General features: G+C 43.7%; 1 protein-coding gene across 2 annotated transcripts in view; it reads right to left on the reverse strand.

The window, feature by feature from the left end:
• The window catches only part of pawr (PRKC, apoptosis, WT1, regulator), a 68,454-nt gene that overhangs the window by 14,018 nt on the left and 32,993 nt on the right, over positions 1-21,443 (reverse strand). For both annotated transcript variants that reach the window (XM_080518264.1, XM_080518265.1), the window contains exons 3-4: positions 10,124-10,249; positions 2,740-2,774 (exon numbers count right to left, since the gene is read on the reverse strand). In XM_080518264.1, coding sequence (XP_080374390.1) covers positions 2,740-2,774; positions 10,124-10,249 — 161 coding nt within the window. The remainder of the gene's footprint in view (positions 1-2,739; positions 2,775-10,123; positions 10,250-21,443) is intronic.

A 21,443-nucleotide genomic window follows, 5' to 3' on the forward strand; every position in this document is an offset into this window, starting at 1 on the left:
TATGTGCTGAAAAAAATAAATAAGAAAATAAAGTAGTGGTCCAGTCCTGAAATTGTCAGATTTCCCCCCCAAAAATTTTATATGACGCATTATTAGTTTTTCTGGAATATCATATTAAATATTTGCCCCCCTCTTTAGTAACTTGGCAGAAACGTCCCATTAAATGTATCACTTTATTATCATTAAATATCATTATGCATTCTGTAAGAGGTTCCATTAGTGAAATTTGTCCATTTATTCCAAGTTTTTGAAAAGATAATGAAGACAAAAGTTTGCAGGAACATTAAAGGTTCAGATGGTTTGACACATAAGTTTTAAGGTGCACATGTCAGAGGATTCAAAGAAACATATTTATCTATATTAATCTACTTATCTTTTAATGTGCCTTAATTTTCTCTATTATTAATATTGTCATTTAGTAGGCATTTTTCCTTATTTGAAATTCGTATCCTTCTTAGGTGATGAACTTGTTGTAATATAATTGTTGTGTGTGATAAATAAGGACTTGGAGTGATGTTCCTGTGCAACAGACTGCAGACGGACGGTTTGAAAGTGGAGTGATGTAGAAAGGAAAGTGTTCCCCTAAGGTTGGTCTTTCAGCCCCGGGCCACCTGGACGGTCACCCGAGTGTCCAAGTGTAGCCGGACCAGCTGACGGGAGCAGCCGCCATCACGACACGGCCAGATTGAACGTCAGCTGGTGAACCCGGCCGGCGGGATTGGATGAAACGTCTCACTTTGGTAGCAAACACTGCGAAAATAAACATGTGCCGGCTTCACACGGAGGCTCGGAAAGGTCTTCGACTTAATCCAAATTGTTCACGTAGTCCAATTTGAAAAAAACTAAACAAAAATCCAGAGGGAAACCATTATCAACCTCCGTAGCATAGAAAATGCTACGGAGGTTTTCTGTTTTCACTTGAAAACATTGTCTGTCGATCGATTCTCCTCTCCTTTGAAGTTGTGACTATCTCTCATCTTCTAAGATGTCTCTTTGATTCAGTTTCTCTCATGGATCCCAGATCAATTATTTTTTGCCACAGTAGGGTTCCTTGACTACGTCCAGCAAAAATGGGATTATTTTTATTGTGAGGGGGATAAAAATGTAAGAACTTATAATTATGATAAAGACTCCTTCACATGCAGTTTGAACAGTTACATATTAAAAAAAACAATTTTAACATCCAAATACAGGAGCCAACTTAAGTCAAAATGTAAAAAATAAATAAATAAATTACTTTAGAGGTCAAAATTAATATTTGATCAAAGACATCTTGATGGTTAAAGTGTTGTTTATTATTCAACTTGAACTTGCTTTGATCTTAACATTTTCCTCGTTTACAAAGTTGATCTCATGACTCAAAATGATTAATGTTAAGAACCTCTCGTGAGGCAGGCCTGTGTTAATGCTGATGAATTTGAAAAACAAATTTAGTCCTGAGAAACAGCGTCATAATCAACTGTTGGGGTGAACGAGGACATAAAAAGTACTGATAAAGACGGCTTCACTCAAAGTGGACGTCAGGTCTTCACCATAGACCTTTATAAAGAAGCTATATTCAATTTGGCAGTTCACCATAACTTATCACATTTTAATTAATTTTATGGCCAATTCCCCATTCAGAGATAAGGATTCTAAAGTCAACAAATGTGTGCATTTTTCTCTTATCATAACTCAACTGACGAGGAAATCGTCCCCCAAAATTGTGTTTTCTATAAACTCATCTTCACGTTGGCCTGATACCTTGAGACAACTATAATATGGCTTACAAGCTTTTTCATTTTCACTCTGATTATTATAATTTATTACAAGTCTTATTTTTGATCCAGCAAATGTTACAAATTAATCATTTTTATGTTGCATTGTGTCTCATCTATTATTAACTATCCTATTAATTATACCTATTTGATGTTGATCAAGTGTTTTTAATCATTTGATTTACTCCAACAATACTCAAGTTACCTGTGTTCGAATCAAGTGATAACTGATGATTAAATCATTTGAGTCAATGTAAAGCGAACAGTGTTCCTGAAGGGTTTGAGTTGTACAGTGAACACACAAGACTTCATGTGATTACCACTACAGAGTGCTCCGTAAATATTTTTGTTGATATTTATCGAGCAGAGGTGCGAACATCCCTGATTTATCGTTATTGCGATATCAGCGGGCACAATATCGCAGAAAAGTGACTTAACTGCAAAAACGATCTACACAAGAGACCGGTTGTTTGGAAGAGCGAAGCTCTCAGCGCACAGACGTCACATATTCGCCTGGTAATCTCAGTAATAGATGACGAGACGACGAGTCCCTCGCCAAACGCCCGGGCGAACCCGACCAAACCTCAAATGCTCTCAAAGCAAATCATTTTCCTTTCAACACTCCCTTCCAGGCACAGCAGGGATGTGACGGCCTGGACAAACTGTCCCGGGTCCAGATGGCGTCCTGTCAACCACGGTTCAAAACAACCATCAACCATCTTGAACCACAACAGGAACAAAAAAAAAAAAAAGAAGAAGAAGATGAGCACTTTGAAGGAACAAACAACAACAGTGAGGCATCAGGGGAAAAAAAAAAAAAAAAAAAGCCCTCGGACCTTTTCAGGGAAAAGCTGCTCTCGTAATTAATGACTCAAACTGTTGTTTCTCATCGCAGCCTCGCTTCATTCTTTTTACACATTAGCGGCGCTGCTGAGGCAGATATAGTACACGGACACACACACACTCATACACACACTCTCACCTTTTGTGGCGGCCAGTTCCAGATCTGGGAGCCTCCTGAGGGCAGGAAAGAAAGAAAAGGTGTGAAAATAAATCTAAAATCTTCCATAACAATGTTAAAGCTACCATTTCATACAGAGATTTTAAAAAAGCAGAAGATATCAAACTTCCAGTTGAAGTAAAGACGCTGAATGAGTTACATTATGAGAACATCTACCTGCACACACACACACACACATCACGACATTAGCATTTATACACACTTAAAAACATAGATCTTAGTAAAATACTAACTTAATAGACAAAATGCCACTAAGGCTCCTGTTTGGGAGAAAAATTGTTATATTGTCAAAAAGACTTCAATCATTTAATCCACCAAATGAGTCAGAAAGATAAAAATGAAAAAAGCATGCTGCTCGTCCCACTAATGCATGATCCTTCCTCACGTTATACAAACGTCATCTATATGTACATTCAGATATACGACGGTATGAGTTCACCCACCACTTATTCAAGTCCTCGTTAACACGTATAGCCGATCAGCCAATCACAGAACAGCAACTCAATATATTGATCATGAAAGCAGCGTTTACACAAAGTTTCAAGCTGAAATACACTTTTTTTTTTGCATTTTCGCTTCAGAAAAGTTTCACGTTTACACAGCAATGTTTTTACAACTATGTAGTGAGAATACCAGGCCACAAGTTGGCGCTGTTGGTTGTTCCTGTGGACAGATAGTAAAGTTGCTCATATGGACACTTTGCAGAAACGTGCACCAGCATTTATTCATTTCTGAAGGAAAAAGACGAACACACGACAACGGTTTCAAGTAAAAATGCAAAACTTGCATAGCGTTTGGGGGTCCGTTTACATAACGGCAGTAAAAGCCACTGACCATGCAACTTTTTGAAAACGGCTGCAGAACAATGTATTCTCCAGAATGTCTGTGTTCTCCCAATGTTAACATTTACAGTGTGTTGTTCTCTGATGCACGTGCGTGGCTTCATTACAAAAATACAAACCACAGCATCTACTAGTGGTGCCACGTGAAAACTACATCAATTTCAACATTTCTGCCATTTCAGTGAACGTTTTGTGAATTTTCACATGAACCGTTGTCGTGTAAGTGGGGTAACATAAATATATAGATATAGATGCATAGGTGTGGATGCACACTACATTTTCATGAAAACAAGATTCAGTAGATATTGAAAACTCAACAGACTGTTATGGTGTACCATGGTTGTGAAGAAAAAAATATCTACAAGAAAAGAGAAATTTCTCCAGAGCATCATTTATAGAAAACCCTCAAGGTTGTGTATGAATGTTTGTGAATAGGAGCTTCTTATCTGATGAATAGCCGGGCTTTAATGCACCTAATAGCTCAGCAGGAATCCAGTCGCCCCGAGTTGTGGAGGGACAATCTCGTTTTGCGACATGGCGGCGCATGTTTATCTTATTTTTCCCATCATTGTGTGATCTAAAGGTTGTTTAGACCTACACTGCGGTGACGCTCGCCTTGGGGAGAAAAGCGTTTCTCTCAGCAAATAAACTGTGTCACAGACAGTGCAAGATGAATACGCAGCTCTTCTGTCCTGAGGTCCTGTGCAGTGAAGGGTCGCAGCTTTGATTGAGGAGCCTCGGCTCTGCTGCAATCTATCAGTCAGAACTCGGCTTTGGCCCGAATCTTCGCACACTGCCGCCTGCCTCATCCAGGTACCATCCATTACCTATGGGTGAAACCCTGACCCCCATCTCCTCCACGGCTCAGGCCAGGATGGATTCAGTGAGACAAAGGGTTAGAAGAGAGAAGCATGAAGCACCAGTCGTCTTTACACTCAGTCACGGCGCTGCCAAGCAGCAGGTCTGACTCATATGACGACTGGAAGTAAAAGCAATTTGACAGCCACTCATTAAGATACGTAGTGCCATTCAACACTACTCTCCAAGCACCAAACCCATTAAGCCCATTATACTGCAGGACATTAACTATATAGTTGACTTAACAGAGAAACTGCAAAACAATTTCACAGTGTTGGAGTCAAGACTTGGATTGAACACAAGAGACAGTGGAGACCAACACCAGAGCATCGAAGGACCGAGTCAACACCAAGACTGAATCCAGACCGAGTACTGAGACATGAATGTCTCCGACTTAAGGCTGCAAATATCAATAACAGTCATTAACATTATGTTTCAAATTGATGGTTTTACTTTTACTGTTTTACTGCAACAAAAAAAAAAAAAAAGTCAATTTCATTGATCAAATCAATGAAGTACATACAAATATAAAATGCTGTCTATATGTAAATGTAGTTTTACCGTCTTGCTTCCACTGGCTGATGTAACGCGGGTAAGCTGGGAGGATTCTTTGAATACACAATTGACCAGCAGGCCCACGGTGCGGGTGTCCGACTGACGTCTGATAGCGTGAGAAATTATTCTTTGCTTTCACAGAGAAAGTCCAGCACTGCTATTTTGTGGGACGCCGCTGCACGGGGCTATTCCTCATATCGAGTCGGCCGGCTGACAGACGAGGGCGAGCCGACTGGATTATTTCCTGAGGTAATATGAGTCAGAACAACAGTGTGCGGGAAGGTCACGGCGGCCGGGGCCCCGACGAAGCCTGTTTGTACATGGCGACATGAACATTCAAAACAAAAGGGGAACAAGATACCGAGAATAGATCTGCCTTTCTTGTAGCACTTTAACGTGAAGATCGCACACAGATCAGCACCGGGATCCCAATCCAGGGGGGGTCAGTGTAGGATGTTTGTTCTACGACTGGTGTGTCTGGCCGGTGGGCTCTGAGGCCCTCCGCAGACATGTGGTTCTGCTTATCAGACTTCACTTTCCTCTGGTATGCAAGTCCTGCGAGGAGAGGCCCGCCTCGATGCTGCAGCAGCCAGACGCATATGGAACATTCCTCCGGGTCGTCTGCTTTCAACGCGGCGCCCCCAGTCTGGTCTCCACCACCTGGACGACGGCTTCCCTCCGGCGCAGGCCGTCCAGCCTCATTTGCATTTTTAATTAGCACCACTGTGTCCAGCAGCGGCGGCAGCAGGGAGGCGGTCGGCGCTCGTCACATTTCTTAACGGGAGGCAGGAAATCTGGTCATTTCCACACCTCTGTCGGTTCAGGATTTTGAGAAGTTCAGTGACGTTTTTCAGTAACTTCAGCTCGAAGTCAACTCGGCTCACGAAACAAGTTCTGTTAGTTTTGACTTGTGCATTGCCTCCAGTCGCACCGCTGGACCACAGCTGGACACGACCTCCTCCTCCACCTGCAGATCTCTTCCTCCAAAAACCATCACCGTTGTAATTGCAATAACACACCACGAGGTGGGACGCTGCTGAAGCAAAGCGAATGTTGAGAATATCAATGGGCAAAGGATGACACTCAAATGGAGCTCATTAACAAGTGATGAGATCTACAGTAACAGTTTCACAGCAGCCATCAGTTATTAGAGCGTCGCTGCAGCAACGACCTGCAAACACTTTATCCCCAAACTGTACAAAGTTACTGTATTGTCATACTATTTAACAGCAGTCACACATGTACAATTATAGTCTGGTTTTCTCAAAGGCACGTACACTGTACCTTCTTTACAGATTCATGTCGTAGGTTAGCTATCTGGCCCATGCACTCTTAAAATCCCAAGAATGCTTTTTTTTTTTTTTTTACTTGACCAAAGCCCTCCAGTGAAACAGTGATCTGTATCACTGTTGTGCAGATACACCGTCTTGAGTGCTACTTGGCTAAAGATCTAGTCCTTCAGAGAAGAATCCCATAGAGGCTGTTAGATTTAATAACCTGTCAGAGCTTAGATTATAAATCCATGCCTGCAAGTCGTGTCCCATCACACAGTCAAACCTCACAGTGAAGACCAGGAAGGTGCAAAGAGCTGCAGTTGGGTGATAAAGGGCTTGTTTTACTGCAGATATTTAGTCTGTGTATTCTCAGGGAGTGTGTGCAGCGCTGTGGCTTGTGGAAGCTGTCAGCGCAGCTCAAGCATGATAAATAAAGTTACACAAGTTGTTTTGTGTGCAGGGAGGGAGATGTACATGAATTACCCTGGCCTTGGCTCACACGCCAGGCAGGTGGTGAAACATTATCGAGAGCTAATATTTCCACGGCACATCTGATTATGTGAGGTTATGGATGCACATTGGTAATGCGTGGCATTAACTTAAATTGCTATGCAGACGATGCGTCGGTCTATGGCCCTCTGAGCCCCGGCACTACAGATATTTCACACATTTTAGACTGTCGGGCAGGTTTTTATGGCTGAATGACTCAAATCTGAAATCAATCTTAAACCTTAAACCTTCAGGCCCCAAACCAAAGCGTCATACCATCTATCAGTTAGTCTGCCTTATGCCCCATGTACACAATACCTTCAAGTTAAAACACTACTCCGAGGTCCTCGGAGACACTGAAAACACAATTGTTTGAAAACACGACTTTGTCTCCATGGTAACGAGGGGAAATGCAACAGTTCTCCTGCACATGCTCAGTGGGTGAACAATAAGAATGTTTCCTCCATCGTATCGTGACTCCCGGTCCAGATTCTCCCGGAGTTGGTAGTTTTATTTTGACAGTCACTAATAATTCAACTTGGTCGTCTGTCCACGAGAATGTCTGTGTTCCCCCATTGTTGATGTTTAGAGCGTCATGTTGCTGCTGCATGTGTGTGTGGTTTCATTACACAAAAACCAACAACAGCGCCTACTTGTGGCTCAACATGCTAACCACGTTGGGTTTTTGCCGTGGCAAAATGATGCATCGTTCATATGTAGATTGTTTTTGGTTGCGGTGTTCTTGGACCCGGGGCACACGACCACCAGTCTCCCTTCTCTGCATTAAAAAAACTAAAAAGGTTTAAGCTGGAAGGCTTGGCTCCTCGCTGCACATCATCGCAGGCTCGACATGGCAATCGCTCGTCTGGCTCTTGATAAATGCTCCCTGAGAGGAACGTCACATTTTTGAGAAGCTCCATCCTTCACAGATGTCTCCAGCTGACAGCTCTGTTGCACGAATCCCACCTCGCCTGCCCCGCTTCTCGCGGGCAGAACGAGCGCGGGACCCACGGTGGACAAAAAAACAACAACAGTTCTTTATGAGCGACAGTGAAACGTCTAATGGTTACATCCTGCATCGCCACATCTGGAGTGTGTTGGAGCATGTACAGAGGTGGGAAGATCAGATTCAGAGGGCATGAAGCCCTCCACAGAACCAGATGTGTGTCAGCTGGCCTGAACCGCTCGCCCTTTGTTTACACCCCGGCGCTTCATGTAAATACCCAAATCCTTGGGCATCCTGCTTTAGACTTTTTTCCTTCTTTTCTCAAGGCCATATCTCAGCAGGTGCCGTCACAATATTCCCGTTAGCGCAGTGTTTGTGTACACATTTCATACGCGGGACTTTGATTTGCGTAAACAGCCTGAAACGGTTCCACCCCCCCCCCCCCCCCCCCCCCCGCCACACACACACACAAACAAAATAAGCCCGCTGATGCATAACAGCCAATCCATGTGGAACGCCACTCGCAGCTACATCACCACAGTTGTCACACACAGCGACAGAGCCATTTCGTTTTCTTTTTTATTTCCTGACGTATTTTAAAATGGCAATTTTCATGTCGGAGGATGATAATTTTTTTTTTTTTGCAGGAATACAAACAGAGTGGATGTTTTGCTCGACGGTACACAGCTGGACTCTTTTCACATCCGTTCTTCATTTCATATCGAGAATCACTCAGTGTGCATCGGGAGGCACTTGGAAATCACTACACACAAATTACAAGTGAGCCACTATTCCGTTCCGTTTCATTACTAAATCGTTTATGTCCTCGCCTTATAGATCATTTACAGGACTTTGTGGAAAGAGGAGACGGCTTCATTTTAATTAGCACAGTGTGACTTGGCGTTTCTCCCACTGTGCATGCTTCAGAGGTAAGTATGGGGCTGCGTGACATGCAGGAGGCTCCTCTGCTGCATCATTGCATGTATTTGTTGATGAACAGAAGCCTTCAACATGATGTGAGGCCTCACACACAGTCTGCATGTGTTCTGCAAACGGGGAAAGGGCACAGATTGAATAGTGTCCAACACTGGGAGCCTCGGTTCTGCAGCTTTTAGGCATTTCAACACACCTGATCGCAATGAAAGGCTCATTGTTGAGCTTTTAAACATTGAGAGATCTAAACCATGCAGAGCAGCTGTCCAGCTTCAACTCATGATAAAAAACATGTACAAGATACTGTAAATTAGTGGTCAGTAGGAGGTAAAAACTTTACGACCTGGATGTTAGGAGGAAGATGCTCTATAACCTGGATGCTTGCCCTTCTTGAAAAGAACCGATTAATGCACCGACAACATAAAGAATCAACAAAACAGCCGAGATATACTACCGTCAGCGGAGATGCTCAAAGTGAGCAAACATCTCTATATGGTGGCCACCATATAGAGATGTTGTGCTTTGAAGGCTCACATCTTTTAAAAAAGAGGCTGGTGCCACTCATTCTTTCATATTCAACAGGATTTCTTCAACAAAATCTACATTAATTACCATTTACAACACAATCCTCTTGATGATCTGCAAGGTGTTCACCAACACTGACATCTACTGGAATCAAACCTGTACAGCGGTCCTGACTAAAACGTCTGAAAGTGTTGCTTTTCTGAAACGAAAACGTTCAATTCTGCAGTTTCAGATAGTATTGACCCGTTTCGTCTTGCTGAGACACACACACACACACACACACACACACACACACACACACACACACACACACACACACACACACACACACACACACACACACACACACACACACACACACACACACACACACACACACACACACACACACACACACACACACACACACACACACACACACACACACACACCTGAGTGAAGTGTGATGAATGGGGCTCTTCAATGTGCTGGCCTGAGGTCTGGGCTTTACATGTGTTTCTGATCAAAAATCATCATTACGATCATAAATCGATAAATAATAAAGAGTTCAAAAGCTTTTAAGCGACAGTGTGCATCAGCCCAAAAAAACAGCAGAAACTTCTGTTTTGAAAACACGTCGGTGAAAAAGTGTCGATTCCAGCAGCTTTAGTAGCATTTCAGGTTGTTTCTTCTGGCTTCAGGCCCGACTCCTCTGTAGGGGTGAAACGCTGAGACTCCTTCGAAAGTTGCATCACTTGAAGAGCTGCTGAGCTCTGCTGGTGTCTCCTGAAGCAACACGGCCTCCGTTTGGCAGCAGCCACGAAACAATCAGCACAAGATCCTGGCCGGCAGCCACAACGAGCTGGGAAGACTCAACTGTACGGACGCCACGTGTAAAATCCCGACTGGAGACCAGCACGGCCCCTCCTCGTGTGGGTTCTTACCATCAGGTATCCCGTGGCGGCGTCGGCGGTCATGGCCTCGTTCTGGAAAGTGTTGGCCTGAACCAGCTCTTCTTCCTCCTTCCGGTCCTTCTCCCCAACATCGTCATCATCCAGCTCATCCAGACTCTGAAGAGAAAGGAAAAAATTATTTAGTGACATGACACATGAAAATAGGCTTTATTTTCTTGAGATGAGCACCCTGCAATCTCGATTCCAACATAGAACCCTTTTTCTTTGGGATGCACCGATCCCACTCTCGGGTTCCATGTTGCTTGGAAAGATGCCCGATACAACCTGGGGATCGCTATTTGACGACGTCGCTCGTAAGCATGCAAGAGAACAGTTTGGAGATTCTTTAAAATTAATGAGTCAGACAAAAGTAAGCCGGAATGTGAATTATGTTCATCTGGAAAAATATCAACCGGAGGAGAAAGATGGTTTGTCCGACACCAGAAATAAATCACCAGACATTTGGTGTTAGCATGACGTCGCTCAGTAGTTTAACTGCTATGAGCCATGCTACATGCTACATGCTACATGCTACAGAGTTTCAGATCTCACACGCCAGCAATGTTACACATGATTAAAGTATGATGGACGGAGACGGACATGAAACGTTTAGGAAAAATCCCACCTTGGTAGCAGTTTTCTAAAAGTACGTTTTCAGGGCCTCAGAGAACTGTTGTGATTAAAGTTTCACATTTTCACTTAGAAACGTCGTGAAATCCGAGCCCGAGTCACATCCTCATCTATATTTTAAGTTTAAAGTGAAGGTGTTTAAGCGCCAATCATCTAATCTCAAGAACTCTCTGCAGACCTTCTTCAAAAAGTACTCCAAAGACAGAAAAGCCCAGAATGAAATCCAGGGTTGGGATTAAGGTTTCCATTTTTTCTTCAATTAGAAACTTTATGTTGCATGATGCTTTAATTTGCTACAAAAATTAGAATTTTGCAAAGTGGATGTGTATTTGTGAAAAAGTATGGAGCCATTTCATGGCTCTGCGACTTCAGACACACGAAACAATGCGAACCACTCCTCCACTGTGCCGCCATCGCTCGCCAACGTCAAGAGAAGCTCTCACTCCGGTGGACATGAACGTTACCATTCAGAATGAGAGCCAACGTGGTTGCCAAGGCAGCCCAGTTGCCAGATCAAACTTGCAGTGTGAATCAGATTTTACGAGTGTTGCTGGTTTGCAGCGTCAGACCCCTGCGATAAACCACCGGCAGCCTCGTCACGTCGCTGCATGTGGAAGCACCGACGGCGAGACGGTGACAGCCCAGGTTGTTCCCACAACAACGGTGGTACGGACCTCTGGCTGCACACAACCAGTCTCCTCGTCATCCTCTTAAGACATGATCACGTTCACTTCCAGAAAAACCTCTCGGGAGTTCCAACGCTGCCCGGCACCACGTGAACTCTGGTGAGGCAACCAGAAAGGCCTGGGGACAGTCGGAGGGGATATCTATTGGCCGGTGGAATGTCCCCTGAAAACACAATAAAAAAATAAATAAAAAAAGCGACGCGTACAAACACACGGCGAGCAAACATCCCTCCGACAGGCTGGATGGGAGTTCGCTTTCATTACTCAGGCAGACATCTCAGACATTTCCTGGGAAAGCTTCCAACTTCACTCCTTCGTCAGAGTCTGGATTCTTTGCTTTATCTCGGGGGGGGGGGGGGGGGGGGGGGAACGCGCGCGCTGCCCCCGGCGTCCCACTTCCAGCGTGGCAGAGGTGACGGGTTCATCTGTCGGGAGTGGTGAAGACGGACTGCATAAACAGAACTCAACCGTTGAGATGGATGGTCGGGGGGGGGGGCACAATGCAAAGCGGCCTTTCCTGTTGGGCGCTGCGGGGCAAACAAAAGATGCCCGCTCCATAGATCCGTCCGCGGTAAAAATAGCCTTACAAGGTTAACAAGGAATGCAGTCATTTGCGAGGCCTTTCCTGCCAGACGGTTTATCGGTCATCCCCGGGGAGGATGCCAGCTCCTTTTCTCGATGCCCGCGACTCCTTTTCTCTTCCCCTCGCACACGCAACCTCAGAAGTAAACACCCGCACCGGAGGCTTGGGTTTTCATAATCGTCTCCATCCACGTGTAAACACGCCTGCACGTGACATGTTCGCTCCCGAGCTGATGGAGGCATCATTTTAGGATTAGAACCAAAACAAAATGTGGGAAATACGAAGAAAAAAACGACATTAAACAGAAGTCGGTCTGTGTCAACACGACGTGAACTGCGCAGTGACTAAGCTCTCTGCTATGCACAAACTTGCTTGAAATGTGAAATTGGGAATCTTAAAAGTTTATTTTGGACAGACATGCAGCCCCATTTTGCTCTCCGCGATCCCAAATTGTGCCATTATTTTTTTCTTCTAATCCAAATAAAATGGGGGGGGGGGGTGGGGGGGTATCTGCTTCAAACCATATAAGGGATGTTTTTACTCCCGATATCCTTGAAACACATGTGTTTTGCAGACTGGATCCTTAAGAGCTGAAATCAGTAAAAGTGATGAGAAGCAAACATCTGACAATGTTTTAAAACTCAATAAGTGCTGAAAAAAAGATTGTTTTTAGTTGGCTGTTTAAAGGAGGATTTGAGTAGAATATTACAATATTTTTAGACGAAATTTCACATCAAGCTTTGTTTTTAGAAACTGCATTTTGACTTATTATAGCATATTTGTATCTTTTTAGGGAACGAGCACTCAATTGGTTCCTGGCAAACAATTTCCTTATTTACTAAACTAAAAGTTAAAACAGTCAGGATTTATACTTTAGTATTTTTATCACCATCTTTGTAAATATCGTGCACAGAAAGAGCTTTTTGTAAGCCTTTAATCACAAGCATCCACATCCATATCAGGTAATGAAATGCTGCTGAAGTTAATGGAAAGCTGTGTTACCTCAAACTGAGCTGGGTTACAGCGTCTCTGGGTAAATGATGTCTGATTGGCATGAGAACAGCCAGCAGCAGTGGTTCTTTGCAGGTTCACACTCAAATGCTTGAGTGGAGTGATATTATGCCAGTTTTTCATTTCCAGACCAGCATCAGTGGACTGGAATGGTAAAATGGCACCATATTAACCTTACATTTCAAACTTTAAAGGGGTCATATAATTCAAAATTCACTTTGTAATGGTTTTCCAACAGTCCAGCTCACAAAGACACAGCAGATTCTGAATGCAGCTCATATGATCCAGTCTTCAATTGGCTGAAAATCAAGAAAAAGGTGGATTTGGGGCAATAAACTTTGAATGCAAACATTTTTGGACCAACGAGGCCCAAGTGAATTTTCACAAAACCAAATTTTTACTGCAGAAAATGACTCCAACCTCAACATGAAGCCAATTTTAATGAAACTTCCTGGTGTGACATACAGCCAAATGTCCCCAAAAACTTCTATCCCTGTTGCATTATGTGTTTTTACCAAGTCCTCCTGGATTTGAGCTTTCATGGCAGCATCACCAACATCTCAGCTCGGGTCCCTGGCGCGTTATGTCACTACTCTTAAGTGATTTGTTTAAAAAATAAAAAGGTTTTCTTTCAATTTTGGACAGTTTGCTTGGTGGGTTGGCCAAATGGGAGCCTCTTGCTGGCCGGTTTTGTCTCACAGGCTTTATGTCTGACACTGTTCTAGACGGACGTACTGATCAGCCATGCCTGATTTACAAGACGACATTAACAAGACTTTCCGGATCGTCGTCTTCTGGAGCTTTAACTATTGGTCGGCTGTTTCATGATAGTTAAGTGGCCATTATGTAAATAAAACACTAACCAAGTGCCAGAAAGCAATATTTTCTTTCTTCGAACCAACTGCTCGCAGGCCCAAAGAAACAGAGTGAAAAATACTTTTATCATTGAAAAGCTTCTCATTTGTTTTTAGATGTTCATGCTGCCAAACTGTGACCCCGTCCACACGGACATGCAATCTTTGGAGAATTCAAATAAAACCAACGAGGCCTGTGACTACTTATGCAACGATGAAGACACTTAACTCCAGCATTCTCAGATTAAATTAACAAAACACTGTTGGATTATGCAGTGAATAACTCCAGGGAATCAACAGTAAAGTGCTCCAACTGCCTCCTGGCAAGTCAGAATCCCAAACTAGGATGGTATAACGCAGCCAAAACTCAATGTACGCAACCACGACGGGGTTGATGCATGAGGATGACGAGGACACATGCCAAGTCCGAGAGACGAGAGAAGTTGTGTGGGAGAGCTGCACACGAGGGGCCAGACCTCCAGGATGCTCCCTGCTTCCTGTTTACAACGGGACGGAGTGTCAGGGCCTCACTAAAGTGTTTACTCAAGTAAAAAATAAATAAATAAATAAATAAATAAAACCCCAGCCTCAGTTTGTTCATCCATCGTGGCGCACATAAAGAATTGAAGAAGCGACATCTGGAGCGGAGATTCACGGTCTATTGGAAAGTCTGTTGTGGTTGGAAACTCTCTCTTTGGGGAGGAAAACGATCGCTCATCTCTTCTGAAGCTCCAGCTCTGGCAGCAGGAATGTGGATGCAGCGAAGTCTTTGTCTGTGGCGCGGCGCGGCGGGCCGTCTGATTTATGTCAGTATGTGGGATGGCAGCACAGGGAGAAGATAGACACGGGATGAAAAGCCGGTCGAATATCAGAGGAATTAGCAGGAGATGATCAATGAGACAAATAGCAAGTTCACATTTTTACTGCAATAAGAGGTTTGCTGCACAGATTAATCGTTGGATCCAATTAACCTTTAAATGTTAAGCATTTTATTGAAATCACCAATTAATCTGCATTTCTTTTCTCATCTTTCTGCTTTTGTTTTTTCTTTTCTTGATCATGTGATTTTCTGAAGTGTCACTAACTTCAAGACGAAACATGAGAAGAAATGAACATAGTGAATATAAAAATGCTCTGATTCATGAAAAATAATGTCTCACCTTTCACATTTCTTCATTTAACTAAAAATGATATAGTGCCGACAGTCACGGAATCAGAGCCCATACTTGTAAAACACATTTGAACTTTAAACAACCACTGAGAAGTTGTTCTGATTAAAAAGCCCTTTTTTGTCTCATTAAACATATGGAGATATAACATCATGGTGTGTATATGTTTCCATATGGCCATACATCCTTCATGTACCTTATTTTCTAGGTTCGGAGCATTTCAATGAATGTCCTGAAAGAGTGGAAGGAACGAGTGCACACACACACACACACACACACACACACACACACACACACACACACACACACACACACACACACACACACACACACACACACACACACACACACACACACACACACACACACACACACACACACACACACACACACACACACACACACACACACACACACAGGGAAGGCCAGTTATCTTGTAACGATACGGAGACACCAGAACAACGGATTATTCTCATTAGGGCCGCGGTTACATAACGTCTCAAGTTATAATGTATTGTTTGAGTTTTCGTGTCAGAAGCTTCACAATTATGTGGAAACGCTGGAAATGATGTAGTTAGCATGCCAGGCCACTAGAGGGTGCAGCTGGTTGTTGTTGTAATGAAACCACACGCACATGCCCGTTGCATTTTCATTGAATTCAAGCACCGTTGTCTTGCAACGTAACGAAAGGTTTCCATTTTCACTTGAAAACATGTAAATGGGTCCTAAAAGCCAAAGCACTAAGAATTATGTAACGCCAGTTTGGTGCACTAGGTGGCAGTTGTGAGTCACTTCACATAATTTTCTTCGCTGATGCCAAGAACCCGGTAAAGGTTCTGCTCTTATTTGCATTCAAATCTAAAACGGCTGCTACAAAGACTCACTGCACCACCTGGTGGCACAAAGCAATATTACAATATTGATTAGGTTTCGGCTTGTTGTTTCACTTAAATCGATTTCTCTGCAGCATCACTTGCTTTAAGACCAGCTGAGCAGTTTTGTGGCCGTGCCAGCGCCCCGTCCACTTCGCCCTCAGATTTATTTCTAAACAAGCAAAAGGCAGCGCGCCCTTATGCCCACTCTAATGACTTGTGTGTATTAATCAATGGCGCTCGCCGCGGCACGGCGACTTCATTAAGATGATGTATTACAGGAGAGAGCGACACTCGCCTCTTCTCTTCGGCACTGCCAGTCACTTCGGGTAACGGCGCAGCGCTGCGCTCAGGTACGGCGGAGATCAGAGTGAGAACATCCTCACCGGAGCTGCCGGCTGATTAATGTGACGCCACCGACGGCCAAGGTCAGCGGCGGGTCTGGCAGAGGCACGCCAGCTCCGAGCCGGAGTGAGACATCATTTGACAGCCGTGAAAAGAGGAGAGCGGATCATAGCTGGCAAAAAAAATCTCATTTAATCCCGTAAAAAAAAAAAAAACTTTTCTCACCTGCTGTGGCCTCAAACTGATAAAAAGTTTTCTTTCATCGAGCAGAGCTTAAAGACTGCAGGGCGACTCGATGCCAGCTCATGTGTTTAGAACACGCCAAACGTTTATTCAAATTTATCCACGGACTCTGAAGAATGGAATTCCTGAGTTGTTCTTATTTTCGGAGAGAAAATTTGAGCAAATTAATTCAAGAGGTGAGAAGATAAACGGTCTTTAACAACTTGTCCCATAAGTATTGATTTTTTTAAGAAGAATAAAAAACAAAGGCACGTCATCATTGTGTATTGAAGAAGAAACGGCTCCACATTTGATTGAGACTTTTAGGAGCTGAACAGTTCGCCTGTAGACAGAAAACATGCTTTTGTTGTTTCAGGAGTAAAAATAAATAAATAAACCACAACCAATATAATTCAGCTTAATCACAATTGGCAAAACAAGAAGAGCAGTGATCATTTTGTCCAAACTCTTTTTGCTTAACTCAGGCCCCCAAATGGTAGAGCAGGGTTTTGTATTTTTTTGTCACAGGGTTATTTGGGGACAGAGTCCAACAGTGTGTGAGACATTGTCAAGAGTCACAGCTTGTATTGGCCTCAAAGCCTGAAGCAGAATGACGTGTTTATCAAGTTAAATCCTCTCACTTCAACTTAAAAGTCAGCTTGACCTCTATTTTACACTCCAGTAGGGACTGTAATGCTTTAATCAGCACTCATCCGGGCGGCAGAATGAGCTCTGTTTGAATCATTTGGGGGGGGGGGGGGGGGGCACTGCTTTTAAGAAATAATTTCAGAAAACAATCAACAGGGGTCTGGCCATGTCGAGCAGCGTCAGTGTTTCTATGGAAGTGTTGGGGGGGGGGGGGGGGGGGGGGACTGAGCTGTGCTGGGCAGAGATCTTAATACATGTGTGGGAAACCGCTCTCTAGTGAGCTTTGCCAAACTTGTTCTCTGGTCTCTAACCTTCGCAGGAGCTTGGATCGGAGCAGCGGCTTCAGCTGGGCTTGTAAAGTTTGTGGCTACAAGTGAGTGCAGGGATGAGCGGGCAGGACGGGCTGCAGGGTGTACTTAAAGTCCCCTTACACTCCAGCCCCACACACAAATCCCTTCAGCGTGGACTGGACTGAATAATACTGTACTACAGCAGAGAGGTGTGCACACGTGTTGGTACACACACACACACACACACACACACACACAAATAACAACAAGCTGCACCGCTTGCATGCATGTTCAAGTTAGATTTATCGAGTTCCCGATGACTTGTTAATACTTGCAATGACAGTATTGTTGGCATAAATAGGTAAATGGGCGTTCTACTACAGATTTCTGTAATGCGTTCTGCAGTCTCTTTGGTTGTGGCAGCTCATGTGTGTGTGTTAGCAAGAATCTAGTGGTACGATAATTAACTGGTTCATTGCAAAATCCAACAACGCTACAGCTGAGCTGATTTATTGCCATTTCTCCCACGATACTATAAACTATTAAAAACCTTGCATCTTGATCTTACATGTAAGAAGTGAGGAAAACAATTCGGAAGTGACAAGTAGCAGTATATAGATGTGTCTTTGATTGCATATTTAAAGTGATGAGGATTAATTTACAGAGGAGAGATGATATTTAGGATATATATACACAGAGAGACCAGATATATTACGTTTTGGACACGCAAACAGTTTTCTCATCGGCTCCTCTTTTTGTTTTTGTCTGTGTTTGATCATCAAAAAATGGAAAGCATGTTGAGAAAATACAAACGATAAATCAGTTTTAAACTGAAAATAGCAATAATACCAATACAACGTATAAAAGTATGTCAGATATTTCCTTTCCTTCGTGCCGAGCGCTGGAGTTTAAACCAGGTAATCTCCAAAAAGATTGCGGCACGCAAGAAGCTTTTGTGAAATGTTGATGCTTGGCTATAAGTGCGTTGTGAGTGCGTCACCGAAAAGATGAAACCTGCCATCACCCCCGTCAGTCAGGGCTGCTGTGTCTCTGGCACCAACAGGTACCAGCAGGTGTGTATTATGTGGTTTCTTTGTGGCCAGATAATAAATAACAGTTATTCGCCTTCAAAAAGCCGCCTGAAACAAGACGGCTCTTCAACTCAGACGATGAAACGGGAGTGTGGGAGAGGTCGGAGGAGGACCTGGAGTAACCCTCCCTCCCCTCCCCTCCCCTCCCTCCCCCCCCCCCCCCCTCCCCCCCCCCCCTCCCAGCAGCTGCTACTGCGACCCGAAGCACAAACTGACTAGTTTACCGGCACGAGCGGAGTAACAACCCGGTGACAGGCCCGGTTTTACACTGTCAAAACACAGATGATTGGGTCCAACCAGGGCAGAGATGGAAAGGTGTGAGAATTAAAGAGGCAGGTTAAATCAGGACTCACAATCTTGGCCATGTTGACGCCGACAGCGCTTAAGTGAAAACAAAACTTTTGTTGCATTTTGGGATCAATTTACACGACAACGGTGCTCTGAGCCACTGAAAACACAACTTTTTGAAAATGGGCTCCCATTTTTAAAAGAAACAGCATCATGTTCTGTGTGCATGTGTGTTGTTTCATTACAAAAACAACCAACAGCACCCACTAGTGGCCCGACACGCCAACTACATTGGTTTCAGCGTTTTGTCGATGTGGTGTAAATGTAAGCACAAAACATTTGTCACAAAAACACAAATTGTGAATTTGCACTGGTCATATAAACATGGTAAATGTGCATAAATAATGTACAATTGTGTGTTATTCATGTGTGCCGCGTTATGAACAAAAATCATTTTTATGCTTCCACCAGCTCCAATACAATAAAACTACCGAAAAAAGAAACCTCTTATTTACCAGCCTGGGAGTGCATGAAAGTCATGTTTTCTATTGTTTCACAAAGCCTGGCCGGTACACGCTCTCCGTTTCCTCCAGGCATAAACACTGTCAGCTCAGGAAACACAAAGCAGGTCAGGACTGTTGCGGAGGAGGCCTTTATCTGTGGGTTTATTTGAAAAAACTGTTTCACATTACCGAAGCTGACCTGCATCTGGCCGCAGGAGATCCACGGTGTCGATACAGCAGCAGGACAAAGGCTCACATCTCCATTTAGAAATGGGAATGTAATGAATTTAGTTCATTTAAATGAAGTGTTACAACAAACATAACCACAAGGGTTTGTTATAAGTATATTTATTAAATGTACATTGGCCGGGTCGATAAGGAAATACTGGTACCGTATTCTCCAGACTATAAGTCACAATTGTTTTTAACTGTTTGGCTGCACATGCGATTTATCTTAAGAGAACTTATACACTCGTAAATACCATCTGACAACAGAACGCTGCACAAAAAAACCTTGATTAACATCATGTTCAATCATAAAAAAGTGCCACTTACGGTCCAGAAAATAGTAAATGTTATAATCCCCTCAAATGGAGTCAGATTTTTGGCGTTATGTTATTTATTATCGTCCTATTCAATATCTTCGGCTGTTAATGGATATGTCCACTGCCACCTAGAGGCTAAATTGGTTAGTGCATTCATTTCTTGATAAATGCATCTGGAACATGGAGGCTGAACTAAAGCGCCAGATTTCATTGCATTCTCCGTATTTTTGAGTTTTTAAAAAAGGATTGTAGTGATACACTAAGAGTGTCGAAACCGGTCTTGGTCTCGACATCACTGCAGTGTGAAACCACATTTTCAAGGTCTTGGGTGTTCATATATTTTTACAGTGGGGCTGTGAAAACTTGCAATATTGTGTTGTTCTTCTGGACGGGGAATAGGTTTATCTGGAAACTCCTGCTGTGCACTGCGTTCCATTCCACACAGCATGGAAATCTATCAGTTCAATCTTACGTTGTGCAATTCATCATGGCGAGCGTGCATTCTGCAGTTACTTTAAGAGTTTTTGAAACAAATGGATGACAACTCAAAGTGCCTCAGAAGGTAAAGATTTCAGCCAGTTTCAGGAATCCAACACTGTAATGCCATGAACGTAGCATCGACCACAACAACGCACCATAACAATAGAAGTCATACTTGAGTAGATAAAAATGTAGACAATGACGGATAGTGCGGGTTACAAATGCTCCGTCGTCCTGACATGACAGGCCCATCAAGACACTCACCCTGCTAATACAGGACATTGAGTAATAACTGCGTTGGTTCTCTTTGGGGAAGATGGTTTAAACATGTGTACGTCCTGACCGCAGACCAGGACGACTGTAACTCAAGCCGCAGGCTGCTGGAGCGTTTATCCTGCTTCCCAGTAATGAATCCTGCTGGTGGAAGCCAGCAGTAATAACGGGGTGCCTTCTGGGGGGGGGGGGGTGGGGGGGGAAGTGGTCCTGTGTTTTGTCTAACCCCCTAATCTTGTTTTCGCCCCAGTGCTGGCATGCACACATCTTCCTTCCCGTCCACTTTGTTTTCAGTGTAAACCCTCCAGTGGTGCCAGGATGCAGCACGACTTCTGACTGTACGTTGGAGAGAACTTGAGACCTAATGAAGCCTCAGCGTTGCCCCACGGTTTTCTGTTTTACGTCGTCCAAATATGAGCAGTATTAAAACCACATGTACACAAGCGGCTATGAGGAAACCATATAAACACTAATGGAGACAATGGAGCACTGAGAAAGCCTCCAACACCCTGCTGCTTTAATATCACAGCATCTTTCCAGGCAAACGACAGGCCGCTCTTCCACAACTATTTAATTTAAAGTTTCATTTGCAGAAATATGACAATGGCATCGAGCCTTTGGCGTCAACTTGGCTGGGGGCCCACTTCCAGGGAGAGTCGCCATGGTACCAAGGCCCGATCTGCGTTTTGGGGATCCATACGTGGTTTCATGATGAAAACGAGTGGCCCAAAACGCCAACTACATAATTTTCAGCATTTCTGCTGTCGATGTGTAAATAGTTTCAAAAATGTTTCCATGTCAATGTGAAATGTCTGAAACAA

Source organism: Blennius ocellaris (genome assembly GCF_963422515.1).
Source record: "Blennius ocellaris genome assembly, chromosome: 22".
Classification (NCBI taxonomy): domain Eukaryota; kingdom Metazoa; phylum Chordata; class Actinopteri; order Blenniiformes; family Blenniidae; genus Blennius; species Blennius ocellaris.